General features: G+C 44.0%; 2 protein-coding genes across 3 annotated transcripts in view; both read right to left on the bottom strand.

Moving 5' to 3' along the window:
* Positions 1-580: 580 nt before the first annotated feature.
* LOC308301774 (reticulon-4 receptor-like 2) lies at positions 581-8082 on the bottom strand (the record flags this gene model as incomplete). Its single annotated transcript, XM_080745878.1, has 5 exons — positions 581-1195; positions 2059-2322; positions 3632-3865; positions 5015-5241; positions 8022-8082. The coding sequence occupies 5 exons, from the start codon at positions 8080-8082 to the stop codon at positions 581-583; spliced, it is 1401 nt and encodes a 466-aa protein (XP_080602004.1).
* Positions 8083-14878: 6796 nt separating this feature from the next.
* slc43a3b (solute carrier family 43 member 3b) overlaps positions 14879-18535 on the bottom strand; it is a 36985-nt gene continuing 33328 nt past the window's right edge. For both annotated transcript variants that reach the window (XM_080745728.1, XM_080745729.1), the window contains exons 12-13: positions 18198-18321; positions 14879-16594 (exon numbers count right to left, since the gene is read on the bottom strand). In XM_080745728.1, the coding sequence (XP_080601854.1) occupies positions 16457-16594; positions 18198-18321 (262 nt within the window). In that variant the 3' untranslated portion in view covers positions 14879-16456. The remainder of the gene's footprint in view (positions 16595-18197; positions 18322-18535) is intronic.

The following is an 18535-nucleotide window of genomic DNA, read 5'->3' as shown; positions in this document are numbered from 1 at the left end:
TAGCGTGCGTGCGTGCGTGCGTGCGAGTGCATCTCTCCACTCCGACATGTCTCCTTTCCAACATGTCTCCATTCCGACACTAACCCTATCTCTAACCCTAAACCTTAGGCCCATGGGAGTGTCGCCACTCCGACAATAAGAAGTCAATTTCGGAGTGGCGACATGTCGGAATGGAGAGAGCCTCCCCGTGCGTGCGTGCGTGCGTGCGTTTAGTATATCATGTGGTGTAAGGTTTTGTTTTGCTGCAAGTCACAGAGCGCTCTCATGGTGGCTGCTTGGTACCTGTCCACATCTATCAAGTTGACAGAATGTTATCGGTTGATCAAATCCTATTAGGTGTGTCCTAATCCAGCAGCAGCCACCTTTCTCCTCAAGCCCTGTCTCTGCACTGCACCTTGGCTGAACTCCTTGCCTTGGAGTTCATCCCCACTGTCTCCTGCATCAGTATAGCGGCAACTACACCTCAAGGGGCAGGGGAACGGGGGGGGGGGACCGAATGGAATCAGATCCAGGTTTGCTTTTTTCAGAGGAAGGAAAGAACAGGTAGAACGTTAGAGGAGAAACAAACGTGTAGAAAGATTCAGCCAAAGAAGAGATGGAGGGAGAATGTTACTACGGAGAAGGAGAGAAGGGAGAGGAGAGACGGGACGTAAAGGGAGGAAGACGAAGAAGGGAAGTCCGGGTTGTCGTAGCCCGGCGGGCACTCGAGTTCAAAGCAGCGGTTGGTGGCGTCTTCGTTGCCGTAGTTGGTCCAGTACTCTTCCTGGTCCAGCTTAGGCAGGGCCACCTCCTCGTCCGAGAGCTCGTACTTGGAGGAGGAGAAGGAGGTGACAGCCGGGATGCCGGGGGGGAGCTTGGGCTTGACCGAGGTGAAGGGGAAGGCTTTGACGGTCTCCGAGCTCTTCTGGTACATGGACTTGGAGGCGGCGGCCGGCTTGTTCTTGGAGTACCACCAGCGGGTCTTGGTGCTGAAGGTGGTGGTGGTGCTCCCGGCCAGGGAGCCGGGGTCCGGCACGGGGCAGAGGGCGAAGTCCATCTCCCGGAGGAAGCGGAGGTCCTGGCCGCGGCGCGGAGACGGCGAGGTGCACACCAGCTCGGAGGAGGAGATGCGCGCTTTGCGGAACCACTCCCACAGGGGCTGGGCCTCGCAGCCACAGGACCAGGGGTTGCCGTTGAGACGGAGGAACTGGATGCCCTGGGTGTAAGGATGGGCGATATGGAAAAAATACAATATCACGATATTTTCCCAAGCTGTATCACGATACACGATTTTATTCACGATTCTTTTTCACGTTGGTTTTTATGGTTATTTTTAAAGTTACTTGACAAAAACTAGACTCTCTGGGTTCCTTTTGCGAGGTCTAAATTGAACTTTACAAGTATGTAACTCTGACAGGGTCCATTTGGTTTCATTTGTATACTGTCAGAGTTAAGTGGAGACCTTGACATTTTAAAGTTTGAGAACTACTGATTTAGACCAAAATGCAGGTTTGAATTGAATTCTGCAATGAATCTCTTTATTAACGATTAAACGGGATTTTTTTACAAGGCTCCCTCAATTGTATCACGATATATACAATACATCTGAAAAGGAATATCGTGGAGACATTGTATCATCTCAACGATATTCATCACCATCGCCCACTAGGGCATTCACGATTCACGAATAGTGATTTTTAGTATTCGAATTATTCGACCTCAAAGTAAAACAATATTTATCTGCGGAACAGAGTCACATTAAAAGTAATACCTACAATTCCAAGTGCTTGTCAGGGTGGGGGTCCCCAGTTCAAATATGTTTATTTTGGGGGTCACAGTCTAAAAAGGTTTGAGAACCCCTGGTATAGAGCATTAACAAATTCATCCACCAGGGGCATTGACACATCATTCTTATGACTTCCTATCTAGCCAAGCTTCATAAACTATATATTTTATAAAGATAAAACAAAAACAAAAAAACAACAAAAAAAAGCGAATATTCGACTTTGGTGAACAACGTTGAATAGTGACTTTGATATTCAAATATTCTAATATTTGGTGAATGCCGCCCACCCCTACCTGCGTGTCCGTCATGGCCTGCCCCGGCAGCTCGGCCAGGGCGTTGTTGAACAGGTAGAGGATGGTCAGCCGGCCCAGGTCCCGAAAGGCCCGGCGGTTGACCTGCCTGATGCGGTTTTCATGGAGTAGGAGGCGGTCCAGGTTGACCAGGCCTCGGAACACATTCTCAGACAGCGCGCGGATGCGGTTTCCATGCAGGAAGAGATGAGTCAGGTTGACCAGATCTGAGAACAGGTCATCTTGCAGGAAGTGGAGTTGGTTCTCCTGAGCATGGTGAAAGCATAGAAAGATTTAGTACCATATAAAACAGGGATGGGCAACTTTGATGATGGTGAGGGCCTCTATTATGTCCACCTTCACTCCAAAGGGCCACAATGCATATTGCTAGGTCCTACTTTGTCATTCTAGTATCTCATACAAAAGAAGCAAAAATAGACGATCTACAAGCTCAAAACGCATCACACTGCGATGCGTTTTGAGCTTGTAGATCGGCTATTTTTGCTTCTTTTGAATTGGAATCTTGGATAATTTTTTGTTATTTCTTAATTGGAATCCTGAAATGTAACATTTTGATTTAATTTCAAACTCATGTTAACTTTATGAACTTAAATACAAGTATGTTGGATATAAAAAATACATTTTAATACTACTATACTAACTATACTATATAGACTGAAGGAATTAAAGCAGGTCATGTTTGGAATTATAACAGCTGAAATCAGTAATATATTCAGTATTCCGGTATTAACCTGCGGGCCGCATTATGTGAAGGTGGGGGCCGCATGTGGCCCCCGGGCCGCCAGTTGCCCATGTATGATATAAAAGCAAGGTGGAAGGAATTAGTGCTGGGGTGATGGCAGAAATTGTGCTTGGGATCTCCTAACATAATCAGTTGTAGCATCGCCTGGTTCGTTTCACTGGGAAAAGTGTAGAAACACTACAGAATGTTGGAATCTGAATTGAGCGTCAATGTGCAAAAGGGACAGCAGTGGCTCAGGAGGTAGAGTGGCGGCTTGGGAATCGAATGGTTTCCGGTCCCCCCAAATGCACATGCATAACTATACAATATTGGGTACAAGGATTCACTGCGGGCCCCCATGAACGCATTATTACACATTATTTTGTGCTTTAACTACTAACTAAAATATCAGATATACAAGCTCACAGCGCGGCACCGAGTGCCGCGCTGCAAGCTTGTAGATCTGCTATTTTTGAAAATTTGTGCAAGAACCAAAACCTATGTTTCCATGTCAGTGGTGCTCAAACGCTTTCATGTCAAGGAACCCCAAAATGATATGTATTTGGCCACGGACCCCCATCTCAAAATATTTAGTTCCAGGGACCCCCCCCCCCCCAGAAGCAAAATCGGAGTTACAAATGTTCGCTTAAAAAATACATATATTAAAAGATTTGCACACATTTTCACAACTTTTAAAAAATAGCAGATCTGCAAGCTCGCAGCGCGGCACTCGTTGCCGTGCTGTGAGCTTGTATATCTGCTATTTCTCAATAGCTAAAGTATAAAATAATTAAGCCCCCCCCCTTGTGACGCCCATGTGTGTGTGCTTTGTACCTGCAGGTAGAGGAACTGCAGGCTATACAGCTTGTGGAAGAGATCGTGGGGGAGAGTGGCCAGCTTGCAGCGGTGCATGTGCAAGCTCTGCAGCTTCTCCAGACCCCTGAAGGCTCCACCTTCCAGGCTGTGCAACGAAGGGTTGTCCCCCAGGTCCAGCTCTTCCAGCACCCTGAGGTTACTGAAGGCCCCCGCCTCGATCCACGAGATGTTGTTACCGTACAACCACAGCACCTGCACACGGGTGAGGGAAGGCAACGAAGGGAGATGGTGAAACTAGTCAAGAGAGGTATAGAAAACAGCGGAAGTAGGGGGGGGGGGGGAGAACAAGGAAAGGGACAAATTGACTCGGTTTAAGTAACTCTACTCTAACAGACACACAAACAAACATGAGCCCACAGCAGACACACCGTCCAAATGCACACACAAAACAAAGAATGGTTGGATACATCAGTGTTTCTCAACCTTGTGGGTCGGGAGGTTACACCCCGCCACTCCGACATGTCTCCTTTCCGACATGTCTCCATTCCGACACTAACCCTATCTCTAACCCTAACCCTAAACTTAACCCCTATGGAAGTGTTGCCACTCCGACAATAAGAAGTCAATTTCGGAGTGGCGACATGTTGGAGAGCGACTCCTGGGTCGGGACCCCCAGGGGGGTCGCCAAATTATTTTGGGGGGTCCCCAGATGATTGACTTAATGTGCAACGTTGTTTTCTCCCTCAACAGTAAACAAACCAACATAAGGTTTAAGTGTACATAGAGCAGTGTTTCTCAACCTTTTTTCTGCATGGGCACACTTTTCATGTCCCAAGAATCCATTGGGCACACCAACATAATACGGGGGTGTAAATATTGTCACTGTCGGGAAGAAACCTTGTATTTGTACGTTTCTTCGCAAAGCTGCTTCATCATACAAGGCTGTCGCACAACAGTAGCGAAAACAGCAGATCTACAAGCTTGTAGATCGGCTGTTTTCACTAGTTTAAATGATTGGCTTTCAAGCAGTTTCAAGGGGCACACTTTACCCTTCTCAGGGGCACACCAAAGGTCCCCAGGCACAGTGGTTGAGAAACACTGGTATAGAGGGTATCTACACATTTCTAAAGTGACAATTTAAGAACTTTTTAATACCTCTAAAATGACAAATTAAACATTTGCCAAATTGTCAAATATTAGAGGCAGATATTGTGAAAATAGACGATCTACATGCAATAGAACACATATACACACAATAGAACCATGTTATACAAAATGTAATGCCTCAACTCTTAGTGCTCGTCAGGGTGGGGGTCCCCTGTTAAAATATGGAAAGGTTGAGGACCACTGGGATACATTATCAAACAGATTTGAACCAATCCATTCCCCTCCATCCTCTACCTGTGTCTCAAATCCAAAAGAGTCGGCGCGGAGCTCCCGGATGCGGTTGTTCTGTAGGAAAACACGCTGCGAGTCGTAGGGCACACCGGCCGGCACTATGGTGAAGTTCTGAGACTGGCAGCTGACCGTCATGGGTGTTGGGTAGCATACGCACAGCCTGGGGCATGCCCCCGCACCACCTGGCTTCACCACCACCAGCCACAGCACCAGCCACAGGGACAGTCTGCCTGGATACAGGGGGGAAAGATGGAGGGGTGGGATTTGATTAGACAGATCTTTAGTGAACCCCAGGGGCGTCAGTTACTAGGGCCCGAGGTGGAGGGGCCCTAGTGACTTTAGCTATTGAAAAATAGCAGATATACAAGCTCACAGCGCGGCACCGACTGCCGCTCTGCGAGCTTGTATATCTGCTATTTTTGAAAAGTCATGAAAATGTGTGCAAATCTTTGAATATATGTTTTTTTAAGCGAACATTTGTAACTCAAATTTTGCTTCTGGGGGGGTCCCTGGAACTAGATATTTTGAGATGGGGGTCCGTGGCCAAATACATGTCATCTTGGGGGTCATTCACATGAAAAAGTTTGAGAACGACTGACATGGAAACATAGGTTTCTTGCACACATTTTCACATTTTTTCAAATGGTGGGCCCGCAGTGAATCCTTGTACCCAGGGCCCAGAATTTGGTGTGACGCCCCTGGTGAACCCAATGGCATATTTGGCAATATGGGGATGAAAAACAAGAGGATTGACGTGATGAGGAATGGGGAAAACTCAAGCTGTGTTTAAATGATCTCATTGGCCCAAGATCAATAGCGAAAATAGCCAATCTGCAAGCAAGCTCACATTGTATAGCAATGCCTAGCTCTGGTCCATAGCGTTAGTGGAGTTCTCCCTAACGCTATGTTCCTCTACTTCCGTATTCCTTGGCAAAACCGGAACACCCCGCCGTCTGGTCCAAAAATAACAAAAACTGTTTCGCCCCTCATCAAACCAAAGGTATCAGTGGACAGTTGAAAGCTTACTCTACTTAGTGGACGAGGTCTGAGCTCCCCACCACACGATTAAAATACATTTCTAGGGCAAAATGAAAAATATTCCACCGGATGGAGACGCTCTTCCAGGTTTTTACGAAACAGCGCTTCCAACGTCGCAGAGTTGAATAACACCCAGTGAGACTAATGCTCAGTGTAATTCGGTCCTCTGACCTGCGCGGCAGTAGTGAGTTGGCACCTTGATGGCGACGACAAATAGTGAAAAACGAGAAGAAATGGAGTCTCCATCCGGTAGAATATTTTTCATTTTGCCCTAGAAATGTATTTTAATCGTGTGGTGGGGGGCTCAGCCCGCGTCCACTAAGTAGAGTAAGCTTTCAACTGTCTACTGATACCTTTGGTTTGATGAGGGGCGAAACAGTTTTTGTTATTTTCGGACCAGACGGCGGGGTTTTCCGGTTTTGCCAAGGAATACGGATGTAGAGGAACATAGCGTTAGGGAGAACTCCACTAACGCTATGGACCAGAGCTAAGCAATGCCATGCATTGTGATCTTGCGAGATCTGATACTGTTTTTGCTCATTTAGAAAATGTTTATTTATTTATGTATGTGTATCCTAATAATGGCATGTCCCAAATGGGACTCTGTTTGGAAGTGGTTAAGATCTGAAGGAACCTGTCGTGTTAATTAGTCATATAGCTATCTGTTAACAAGACAGAGGGAGGGAGACCCTGAACAGAGAAAGATATTGCTTTTCAGTGCTTTGTTGTCGTCTGATCAGAGAGGCACTGACGCACATGACTCCACAGCATCGCAGTGAAGTGTGACTTTCTGATGGTCCTGGCCTGGGAGCACTGTTCTGGATCTCATGCATTATACATCAGATTACATTGTGAATCATTCGTCCGTTCACGTCTACTGTAACTGATCGCACGTCGCAGCAAAGCTTACATAATGGCAAGTTGGCCAACAATGCAGAACTGGGGGGGAAAGACAGTTTCAATCTCCCGAGAACTTTAAAAAACAAACAAAAAACGCAAATAACAAGTGCCAACCCGGCTTGACCTAACCTGGTAGGCTAGCCTAGTTGTTTTCAATGTAAGGACACGCGTAAAACCAAACTATTTGTAACCAGACCTGGGTCGGTTTCGTTTTTCATGAATAATCCAGAGGCACCGCGGGCCGTGGCAAAGCTCGAATATCAGCAACAACACAAAAGGTGTTCCCGCGGGAAAAGTACACGCATGAAATAATAATTGAGTTCCCATTCATTCTGTGAGCAAGATTTTTCCAGCGGCTCACCTTCTGACCTCTTACAACTCGGCCCATTAACTGACATGGAGATCTGCAGGTGCACTTCACGCGCGGGTATTTAAGTGAAAAAGACACCTTTCCGGGGCCTCTCTGTCACCGTAAAGCAATACTTATTTAACCCAATAAATCGCTGTCTGGCTCAGCAAGTGGTTTTGGTGTCCTGCGAAAAAGAAATCCACTGCCAACTCTCGTGCGTAATGCCTCTTAATCATATTTAACATTTCTACCCAACGTGGAGAATATGCAAATGAATGTAAGTGTTAAGTTATTATAATACATTGATCCAGAGGCGTCAATTAGGGTATAGCTATGGCAACTGCCACACCTTGGCTACAGGGAGAAATAATAACATGTAATTGTAATCGTGCTGTTGCTAAGGTAGAGGGCGCGCGTGCAAGACACCAGTCATGTTGCCATACCTTAGCTTTTGCTGAACTGACGCCGCTGCATTGATCACAAAGATATCTAAAGATTATAAGCTAAACTTAGCATTGTGTTGTAGGCTTCAGCAACATAATGGGCCATTGGGCCATAATGAATGCACCGCACCGCCCGCGCGTAAAGTTGCCGTCTGACGCACGATTATAACTTCTATTCATATGGTGTGCAAATGTGTTTTTATCTAACAAATTATGCAATAAGACAATATATATATCTAACAACACCACAAACATAGTTAGAAACATAATGAAAACTCACTCTTGAAGTTGTGGCGGATCATGGAGCTCCGAGAGTTCCTCACAGACCAACGAGTCTCCATCTCGAACCAAAAGCCGAAAGCGAGTTAGCCTGAGCGGCGTTGAAGCTGCCTGCTTGCTGCTATCTGCTGGCGATCAGCTCTGGTGAGCGAGGAGTCGCTGTGACTTCAGTGACAGACTGACAGTGAGTGATGGTAGGATTCCCGGGAGTCGTTTAAATAGTCGTGATGGACTCTCTGCCCACGGCCGTGGTGGGCAGTGTGGAGGAATCTCTCACACGTCACACCATGCAGTTGGGCGGGGGAGAGGAGGAGAGGAGAGGCTGGAGGGACCAAAGGATGAGCTGTTCACAGGAGGAAGCGACAAGAAAGGCGGTTTACGTGCAGTAGCAGGCACGTGCACACATAGACATCAAAGGGGGCTTGAGCCCCTGCCTTTGTATCCTTCTGTAAAAAAAAAAAGTGCCCTCTCCAGCAGTTTTTAGTTACTATGGTGAAAGAAATGCAAATGTCCTCTTTCTATGCCATAGCCGAAGGCAACATTCAAGAGAATTGCCCTGTCCAAACTCTCCTGAAATTGAAAGCAGCATCTTATGTTGAAAGAATTGTCCTCTCTGCGTAGAAACCAAGCTTCGAAAATAGCCGGCCTCCAAGCTCACAACGCGTCGCAGTTGTGAGCTTGGAGGTATGCTATTTTCGATGTCTTCACCAAAAGGGCCCTTTTAGAAATGTCAGCCTCTGCCTCTCTAACATTCTCTGCACGTCCCTGTAAAATATCTAAGTACATTTACTTAAATACTGAAGGCTATACTTAAGTGCAGTTTTGGGCCTACTTTTACTTTAGGCCTACTGGAGTCTTTCCAATTGTCACTAGACTACTTTTACTTCTACTCCAGTCCATTACATCTCAGAGGCACTTGTTGTAGCCTATACTTCTACTCCTCTACAATTATTTTAGAACTTGAGTTACTAGTTACACTTTGTAGATTTAGATTATATTAGACTGCAAAACATACATGAACGACTTCAGCCCTATATAGCCTACATTCCGTCCATTTGAAAATAGCTGATCTACAAGCTCACAATGCAAAACATTACATTTTGAACTTGTGAAATGGGACGTTCATGTTGTGCACAATGACTATTTTTACTTTTGGTAGCCTACTTTAAGTAGCCTACATTTTGATACCAGTATAGCCTACTTTTGTAGTTTTACTCAAGTAAATCCTGAATACAGGCCTTCTTAACAGCATTTCTACATTGCAGTATTGATACTTTTACTTGAGTAAAGAATGTGAGTAGGCAGAGTAGCCTACTTTTGCCATCACAGTTTAATGGGCTGCAGGCAGCACGGCACGATTCCAAAGATGGACTCATCATGCATGCGGGGGAACTCAAACAAGATACAACACATTTGGCATCATATCTCATTCTGTGCAGATCAGCTTCTTGGAACATGAATGCAAGGCCCAGGAGATTTTGATCAGAGATAGCCTACAACATTTTTATAAATATCAATTTGCGAGGATAAGGGGGTACCTGGGCCAAAAAGATATTGAGAATCCCACCCTGGGGGCACACGTGACATTTTATGCAAAGCTAAAACCTACCACCACTTTTGTTTCGCCTTATATTTCTAAACACCAAAACCTCCAATAGAGCTATGTTAAAAACAGAGTTTATTCCCGCTTAATACCCAAATAAAGACGGATCTAGTGCAGCCTCCATGCACCACTGAACCAGACAGTTGAATAACACACTACCTGCCTGTTTGATTGATTATGATTGATTGATTGATTGTTTTGTTGATTGATTGATTGATTGATTGATTGATTGATTGATTGATTGATTGATTGATTGATTGATTGATTGATTGGTTGATTGAATGATTAATTGATTGATTGATTGATTGATTGATTGATTGTTTGATTGTATGAACACATTTCACACAAAACATTTTCCATTGTGGTCCTTCTAAATAAAATAAATAATTGGCTATGGCAGTGGCCTGCTATTGGTGGATTTAGAAGGCTGTGATTCCAAAGGTTAAACTATGAAAAGCTCCACCGGCTGTCCCTCCGCCAGTCCCTCCGTCTGTCCATCACGTCACACTTTTGGCCCTACTCTTATCTCTGGCACCGTTGCCCCTATCCATGCCAAACTTTGCACACACACTCCTTGGCTGGCAAACCACAACCTCCGCCCCTGATTTCTCACATGCCCCTCTTCTAGCGCCACCATGAGGTTGCTTTTTGCAGACAACATTAATGGACACTGCTCCTAAAATCACGCACAGCAGGACACAGCATCTCGCAACTCATCATCGACATACATGCGACCTGGCGGTCGCTTATCTCCCGATTAGGTAGTCTTACTGGTAAAGTATTCTATCAAAAACACTGATTCTTGTACGGGGGAGGAAGGACCCTGTGTGTGTGTGTGTGTGTGTGTGTGTGTGTGTGTGTGTGTGTGTGTGTGTGTGTGTGTGTGTGTGTGTGATGACACATTAGCCCACATGTTTACAAGCTCATTAAATCACATTGGTGACCCATCCAAGGACTCAGACAACCTTTACAACACATGGACACACACACACACACACACACACACACACACACACACACACACACACACACACACACACACACACACACACACACACACACACACACACACATGCACCTCTTTAACACCACCCTCTAGTTCACATCTCTCAGTGTATGTGTGTAACCACATGAATCACTGTCACTTGCCCACTGCCCAGATCTAAACATGCTGAGCATTAGTGAGGAGGACCAATTATGTAAAGATTGTCCTTTAACAAACTTGTTATTAATGTATTCAATCAATCAATCAATCAATCATTCAATATCTGCATTTGAATGAAGCATTTGATGGCTGCAGTTTACTGTGAGAAACGGCACATCTTGTCTGCGGCCGTCTGGACGTTTACACTTTTTTACTATGTCTATAGTCCATGGGTTTGTCGCTCTGACATCATGCTCTGTTGTCACTGTGATGTCAGGGGGACCACTCTTAACAGTCTTCACTGTGGTTCCCCTGACACATAACCAGGTGACATCACAGTGATGTCAGATACTCAGAGCAGGGATCTCCATATATGGGCATAAAAGGGATTCTGTTAGGGATCTCCATATATGGGCATAAAAGGGATTGTATCACAGATGATGCCCTGTTAGGAGAACCACTCTAACAGAATATATGGCCAAGACAGATGGCACGACCTCGCCCTTCGCTTTTCGCCCTTAGGCGCCTTACTGGTTTATTAAATACAGTGCATAGGGTCAATATAGCCCTAGTCTATAGCAGGGGTTCCCAATTTCTTTTGTCTCAGGGCACCCCATAAATATTTTTTAAATCCGAGGCACCCCTACATTATAATTTTCACTCCCAGCACCTTATACAGTATTTACAGCATATCATCGTTGTCGGGTGGAAACCTTGTATGTCCAAAACCGTTCGTTTTGTATTTATCATCTATAAAATGTATTAAACTAGTGAAAACAGCAGATCTACAAGCACACAACACCTCGCATCGCGAGGCGTTGTGTGCTTGTAGATCGGCTGTTTTCACTAGTTTTGTGCGACAGAGCTTTCTGCCTGACAGTAATGATATTCTAGTGATTATGTTGCGAGGAAAACTTTGAGATAATAGCCATTTTGGTTAGAACTGTACTGAAAATAACTGTGCACTTCAAGTTTAAAATGATACTAAATATTTGTGTCCAAATAAATTCCAAATATTATCAAATGATCTCGCGGCACCCCTGGACTGCCGTCGCGGCACCCCAGGGTGCCCCGTCACCCACTTTGAAAACCCCTGTTCTATAGTAGTCTCTAGCATACTAGGTGTATGCCGATCATGATTGCATAACCGGATGTGCATGCGTTCCCAACGGGCATCCTTGATGTCCAGCACCTGGCCTAGAATAGATACATGTACAAGATGTGCACACAATCTCCTCTGTGGATCGTATTATACATCCTGATTTATACTCCATCGTATGACGTTGTCCCTTGCTGAAAATAACAGATTTTCAAGCTAACAATGTGAAGCAAGGTGACACCGTTGTAGTCTGGAAACCAGCGAGTATGCCATTGCAGAATTGGAACTGGTACTGCTCAGTGAACTGTCCTGTACCTTTTTTCCTATGCAAACTTTTAATAAAGCAATCAATCAATCAATCAATCAATCAATCAATATCTACGCAGTGATATTTGTCTGGCCATGCCAGGCTAACACTGCTGAGTGTCAAGTGGGGAAAATGTGATGTGTTGTTTTAACTAACCACTTAAACCCAAATTGACTGGATAGGACAGTCACCCCTAGTGACTTTCCAGATAGTCATCTGCAAATCATTTAACCAAAAAATATCCCATGTATAAAATATTGTATCTATAATCTTATAGTTCTGATATTTTCACAGATTAATCTCAGCTCCATGTGTGAGGGATCAAGTGGTGAAGATAAGATAATCTTATCTAAGCCCTCTCCTCCTGCAGAATGGATACAGTATGTGTGTACAGTAGTTCCCACCAGAGCAGATGGGAAAGTTCAACACGTGAGACAATTCATCATTTAATCTTTGCTAATCTCGCTGTCGATACAGCAACAGCAGTATGTGTCATGAAGATATTTCTTCTGTCCAAATCAGACAAAAATATCATTTTTGGTATATTTATATCCCCGACTAAACACCCTCACATTCTATTCCTGTCATCCATTTGTTCATGTAATCTTTCATTTTTAAATAGTCACAACCGGTGATCATTGATGACGTAAGTAGATGTGGACATGCGTACGCACACACACACACACACACACACACACACACACACACACACACACACACACACACACACACACACACACACACACACACACACACACACACACACACACACACACACAGACACACACACACACACACACACACACAAACCACATACACAAGCTTCATGTGCCTGCATCTAGTTTTATTGGCTGTGTATGATATAACAACTTGCTGTAGACACTGTTCCATGGCCTAAGTTCATGGACATTCCATTTGCAGAAAACAGAAGGTCAACAACTGCACACACATCTATTCCCAGAGGTCATGGCTCAGCATCTAACGTTTTTTGATTGATTGAATCCTTTATTTGGACATATAATGAATACCACATACAAGTACAAACAATAATCATTGCAGCACAGTCCGGTTTCACATCAAGTCCAAAAAGGAACATCCCAATAAGGCCTTTCGGCCTTGTTTACGTTGGAAGTCCTAAACAAATTTATCATCTAGTAGAACATGAACATCATTTAATGTCATTAATAATACTTTATGCAGGGAGTAAAAACTACATTTAATGCAATCAAATATAAAGAAATGAAATGAAATAAAATAAAATGAGAGGGTGGTGGGTGTTTACTAGGATAAGTGTTGACTACCTTATCTCTGGCCTCCTGACAGGCCATGCACTGCCTCCTCAATCTGGGAACCCATTCAGTTCAAAGAAAACATTTGCCAGTGTCTATTGGAGTATCTTCAGAGATTTCTACCTCCTTAACAGTCAACATTCACTAAATATTTGAATGAATCAAGTTGTATCCACCCACATAAGAATATGATGGTAATTTGTTTACTATTATAAATACCATTTATTTTGCGTGTTTAAAACAGTCGTGTTTTCTGCATAGTACAGTGTTTTATTTGTCTGTCATTCAATGTGAAACAAGTCCAAAAGCTTTCTTATCCTTTTAGTTGACCTTGAAACTGTATCTTTTCCTGTGCAAACTTCTAATAATGTCTTCAATTAATCAATCAATCAATCAATCAATCAAACAAACACACAATCAATCAATCAAACAAACATTTTCAGACCAAGTGTGCATACTAAATCAAATGTAAACAATAAACGATTTAAAACTTGTGCAGAGATGTGCTGGTGGGTGGGCAGATGTTTTGTTTGTTTTGTTTTGTTGTATTGCGTTTCGAGTTTTCTGTGCTGCGTTCCTTGCGTGTTACTGTATGTCTTGTATTTTAAAATGGGTTTAAAATGTTTTTTTTTATATATATATATATTTTTTTTAGTGTGACTCAGCGTACAATGGAGCATAAATAATCATCAGTGCGACCATAAAAGCACAAGGATGAAGCAGTCTTTAGGTACTTCTTTTTTTATTATTATAGAACTAACAGCAGCACAGTAAACACAGGTTCACAGGCACCTATTAGTAATAATTGAAGTGTGTGTCTGTGTGTGGCACAACAGAAATGTTCATGTGTTTTGGAGACCAGCAGCATGAGGTGAATTCCACCTTCCTTCTTCAGCTCCACACACCTCTGTGTACCATGGGCAGGGGCGTCACAAGGGGGGGGGGGGGGGGAGTGGGACTGAGTTACTAGGGCCCAAGGTGGAGGGGCCTGGAATTATTTTATACTTTAGCTATTGAAAAATAGCAGATATACAAGCTCACAGCGCGGCACCGAGTGCCGCGCTGCGAGCTTGTAGATCTGCTATTTTTGAAAAGTCGTGAAAATGTGTGCAAATCTTTGAATATATGTATTTTTAAGCGAACATTTGTAACTCAAATTTTGCTTTTGGGTGGTCCCTGGAACTAAATATTTTGAGATGGGGGTCCGTGGTCAAATACATATCATTCTAGGGGTCCTTCACATGAAAAAGTTTGAGCACCACTGACTTACAAACATAGGTCTACAAGCATAGGTTTACGAGCTCGCAGCGCGGCACTCGGTGCCGCGCTGTGAGCTTGTATATCTGCTATTTTTCAATAGTTAAAGCACAAAATAACGCAGTGAATCCTTGTACCCAGGGCCCAGAATTTGGGGTGACACCCTGAACATGGGCTCTGTACTGAGGAAAGTGCACCACCCCCCACAATCATTGTGCTAACTGGGGACTTCACAACATTTGAATATATTATATTGAAATTTGGCAACATTTTACTGTAGGTCGGAATATATTTCCATCCACTTTGTTAAAAAAAAAAAAGAAAGAAAAAAAAATATAACACTACATCTGCATGACTACATCTGGTAACATTTGAGACATGGCACATTATAATCATGCAAACTTAAATCTAGTGCTGATTTCTGTGTAAAAACAACTAATTCTAAGGTATTTCCCTTTAAAAGAAAGTACATGTATACAATAAAACTGCACTTCTGCAGGTTTCAAATGTAGAAAAAGAAAATACTGATAGACTATAGAGGCAACATGAAGCATTATAATACAATTATTGTAGCAGCAGCACATGAAATTTCAGATATAAAATACATTCACTGTTATTGCATATTAGCACTATGTCAATTTGCATAGTCAGTCAGCATTCGTTAGTGCAGAAAAGGGTCTTGGAAATCCAACCAACATGCAATAACACAAGCACTTGGGAGAGAGTCTAAACAGACCTGGTCCATTTCTGACATCTGTCAGAGAAATAAAAACATATAAAACAACCAGACATACCCTGAAAATAAATGTCTGTCTGTCCTGGTTGGAAATTCTATATCATAAAAACATCCAGTTTATACCAAGGAATGTATTACCAAAATGAAAATGTTACCTCACAAAAAAAATAAAATAATTTCTGACCTCCACTGAGTGTGTTAATTGGCTACAAGTGTGCCAAATGCAAAGAAAGAATGTGGATGAGACAAATGCAGAAAATAATATTGAGAAATGTAGAGAAATATACAAGACTTTTCCAATAAGCATTATGTGTGAACAGTTAAACAATATCGTTGACAGAATCAACATTTACCAAACTAAATGAATACGAGGTAAGGCTTGTAGAATAGGGCATTAACGAAAAAGTCGACAAGTCGAAGTCGACAATCCCACCAGAGAAAGTCGAAAGTCGAAAGTCGAAGTTGAAAAGAAAAATAATAATACTTTCTATTTCATTTCTGCCTCTATATTTGACAATTTGGACAATGTTTAATTTGCTATTTTAGAGGTATTAAAAAGTCCTTCAATTGGCACTTTAGAAATGTGCAGATACCCTCTATACACTTAAACTTCTTGGGTTGTTGGGTTTGTTTACAGTTGAGTGAGAAAACAATGTTGCACATTAAGTTAATCATCTGGGGACCCCCCAAAATAATTGGGGGGGTCGTGTGTGATGTGATGACGTCATCAAACGATAAAGTCGAATCCAACTCAACTTTTTACTCAGTCGAGTCGACTTGCAGAAATCACAAGTCGTTAATGCCCTATTGTAGAATGGTGGGGTTGAAGAAGCAGTCCATTGCCAGGGCTTCCGGGAGCGTGTCGCTGTTACTACATGTCATGTTTTCGACACCCGACTCTAACCCTCACCCTAACCTTAACCTCCGTGGAGTGAGTCGCTAACCCTCCGGTCGAAATGATGGGCGTTCGCAAAAGCGAGATTTCCCCAGGGCTTTCCTTGTCATTGATCGCCTTCACCAGGAGCCAGTGAGGAAACATTGACTTTGGCTCTCCCGTCAGCCAGGCGGCGGCAGTACAGGTAGACAGAGATTGGATGAATGAACGCCAGCAGGCTGAGCACCGTCAGCGCTACGTTCACCTGTATGGGTAGACAGAGAGAGAACGAGTAAATGCGAGCAGACTGAGCAGGCCTCAAGGTCCCCGAAACTTTCCGGCAACCATTGCAAGGCAAGGCCCCTCTAGGAATTGTCTTCAACGTTTTCAGGCCAAGGACCCCTTAGTTGAGAGAGAGATGAAACAGGGACCCTCACTACCTTTTCATAGATTCCATATAGTTTCATCTTTTGACAGCACAGTGTATGTTGGATTCGTGTCAGTTTGTGTTTTCAGATATTTAACCACTTGAGCCGTCATTACCTAATAAACTTGACTTTTCACTCTGTACTTAGTCTGCTCCTTTCCCACTCTACACCAAACCTATTTGCCGAGAATAGCCGATCTACAAGCTCAGTGAGCTTGTAGATCTGCTATTTTTGGCTACAGTTCTCAGAATATGGACACTAGGGTTCAAGTTGTTAATATAAAAAGGATTGGAAGGTTTGGAGGACCCCCTGTTGTGACTCTGAGGACCCCCTAGGGGTCCCGGACCCCCTGTTGAAGACCCCTGCTCTAGTATCACCCCTGCCTAGAAAGGAGGGTGGAAGGAAGTGTAGTGAATCTGATGAAAACTAATTGACTGAATACTGTATGTGTGTGTGTGCGCGTGTGTGTGCGCACTGTTGACCCAGTCCCACCAGCTGTGATTAAGCGCACTTGTGGAAGCGTGGGGTGAGGTGTCAGGTATAAATGCTTGTGACGCTCGTGGTATCCTCCTCTAGGATTACTACTAAAGTAGTCTTGCGTAGCCAGATAACTATTCCACAATCTCCGGATGCTATATAGAGTCTGGAACTATACAGCTCCTGAACGGTGAGTAATGGAAGCTGGCATTTCCGAGCAAAAAAATATATTTTAAAATGTCATTTCTGCTAAGCAGCGCAAGCTAAATATGCTTAGATGATTTTTATTTATCTAATGATAAATGTGCGCGATGTGAGACGGAAACTTCCGCTTTAACCGATTAATCATCGTTCTTCTTATTTATTTATTTTCAACCCATTTTTCACCCAGTGCCAATTGCCTATGTAATCCTGGGCTCTCCTCTCCCTCTGCCGCGCCTGGGGAGACAACAGACTGACCTCATGCTTCCTTCAATGCATGGGTAGTCCAAGTTGTTTCTTTTCACCTGACAGGGGGGATTTCCCTGGGATGGACGTAGCGTGTGGAAGGAACACGTTATTCCAACCAGTTCTTTTCCCCTCCATCAGGCGCCCCGGCTGGCATTATAGAGACCAGGATTACTGCATGTTTTTGTGAGGGTATCAACCCTAGGAGACACGGGGAGAACATGCAAACTCCACACAGAAAGGCCCCATCGCCAACCCCACCTAGGGTGTGGGCGCTGATGACGCGGAGGGAGGAACACGCCCCCAGCACCCACAGCATCCCCCGGCGGGAATCGAACACAGGACCTTCTAGCTGTGAGGTGAAACGCTAACCACTGTGCCACCGTGCACCCTCACTCATCATTCTTCTAATGTTATTCCAGACTGTATGACGGGAGCATTTCCAAATCGCGGAGTCAACAGTCTGGCCATGCAAGACTACTACTAAAGGGCAGTGCGGTCCATTCATGTACTTACGTAGAGCGGGTCACCTCCCAAAGCTCCTTTAACCAGAGCGAAACAGGGGAACTGCAGCAGGGAGAACACAGCAGACAGAGCCATGGCCAGGCCATACAGCTTCCCAAAGTGACAGGACGGGAAACTACACGCACACACACACGCACACACACAAGCGCGCACGCAACACACACACACACACACACACACACACACACACACACACACACACACACACACACACACACACACACACACACACACACACACACACGGTTATGTCAGTTTCAGTTGGAAAATAAGGAAATACAAGAGGGCTGATGAATGGGTACAATTAATTTTGCGCAAGCTTCTCACGA

Source organism: Nannobrachium achirus, assembly GCF_963921795.1.
Source record: "Nannobrachium achirus genome assembly, chromosome: 17".
NCBI classification, from domain to species: domain Eukaryota; kingdom Metazoa; phylum Chordata; class Actinopteri; order Myctophiformes; family Myctophidae; genus Nannobrachium; species Nannobrachium achirus.
This window is presented reverse-complemented; position numbering and strand designations above follow the sequence as displayed.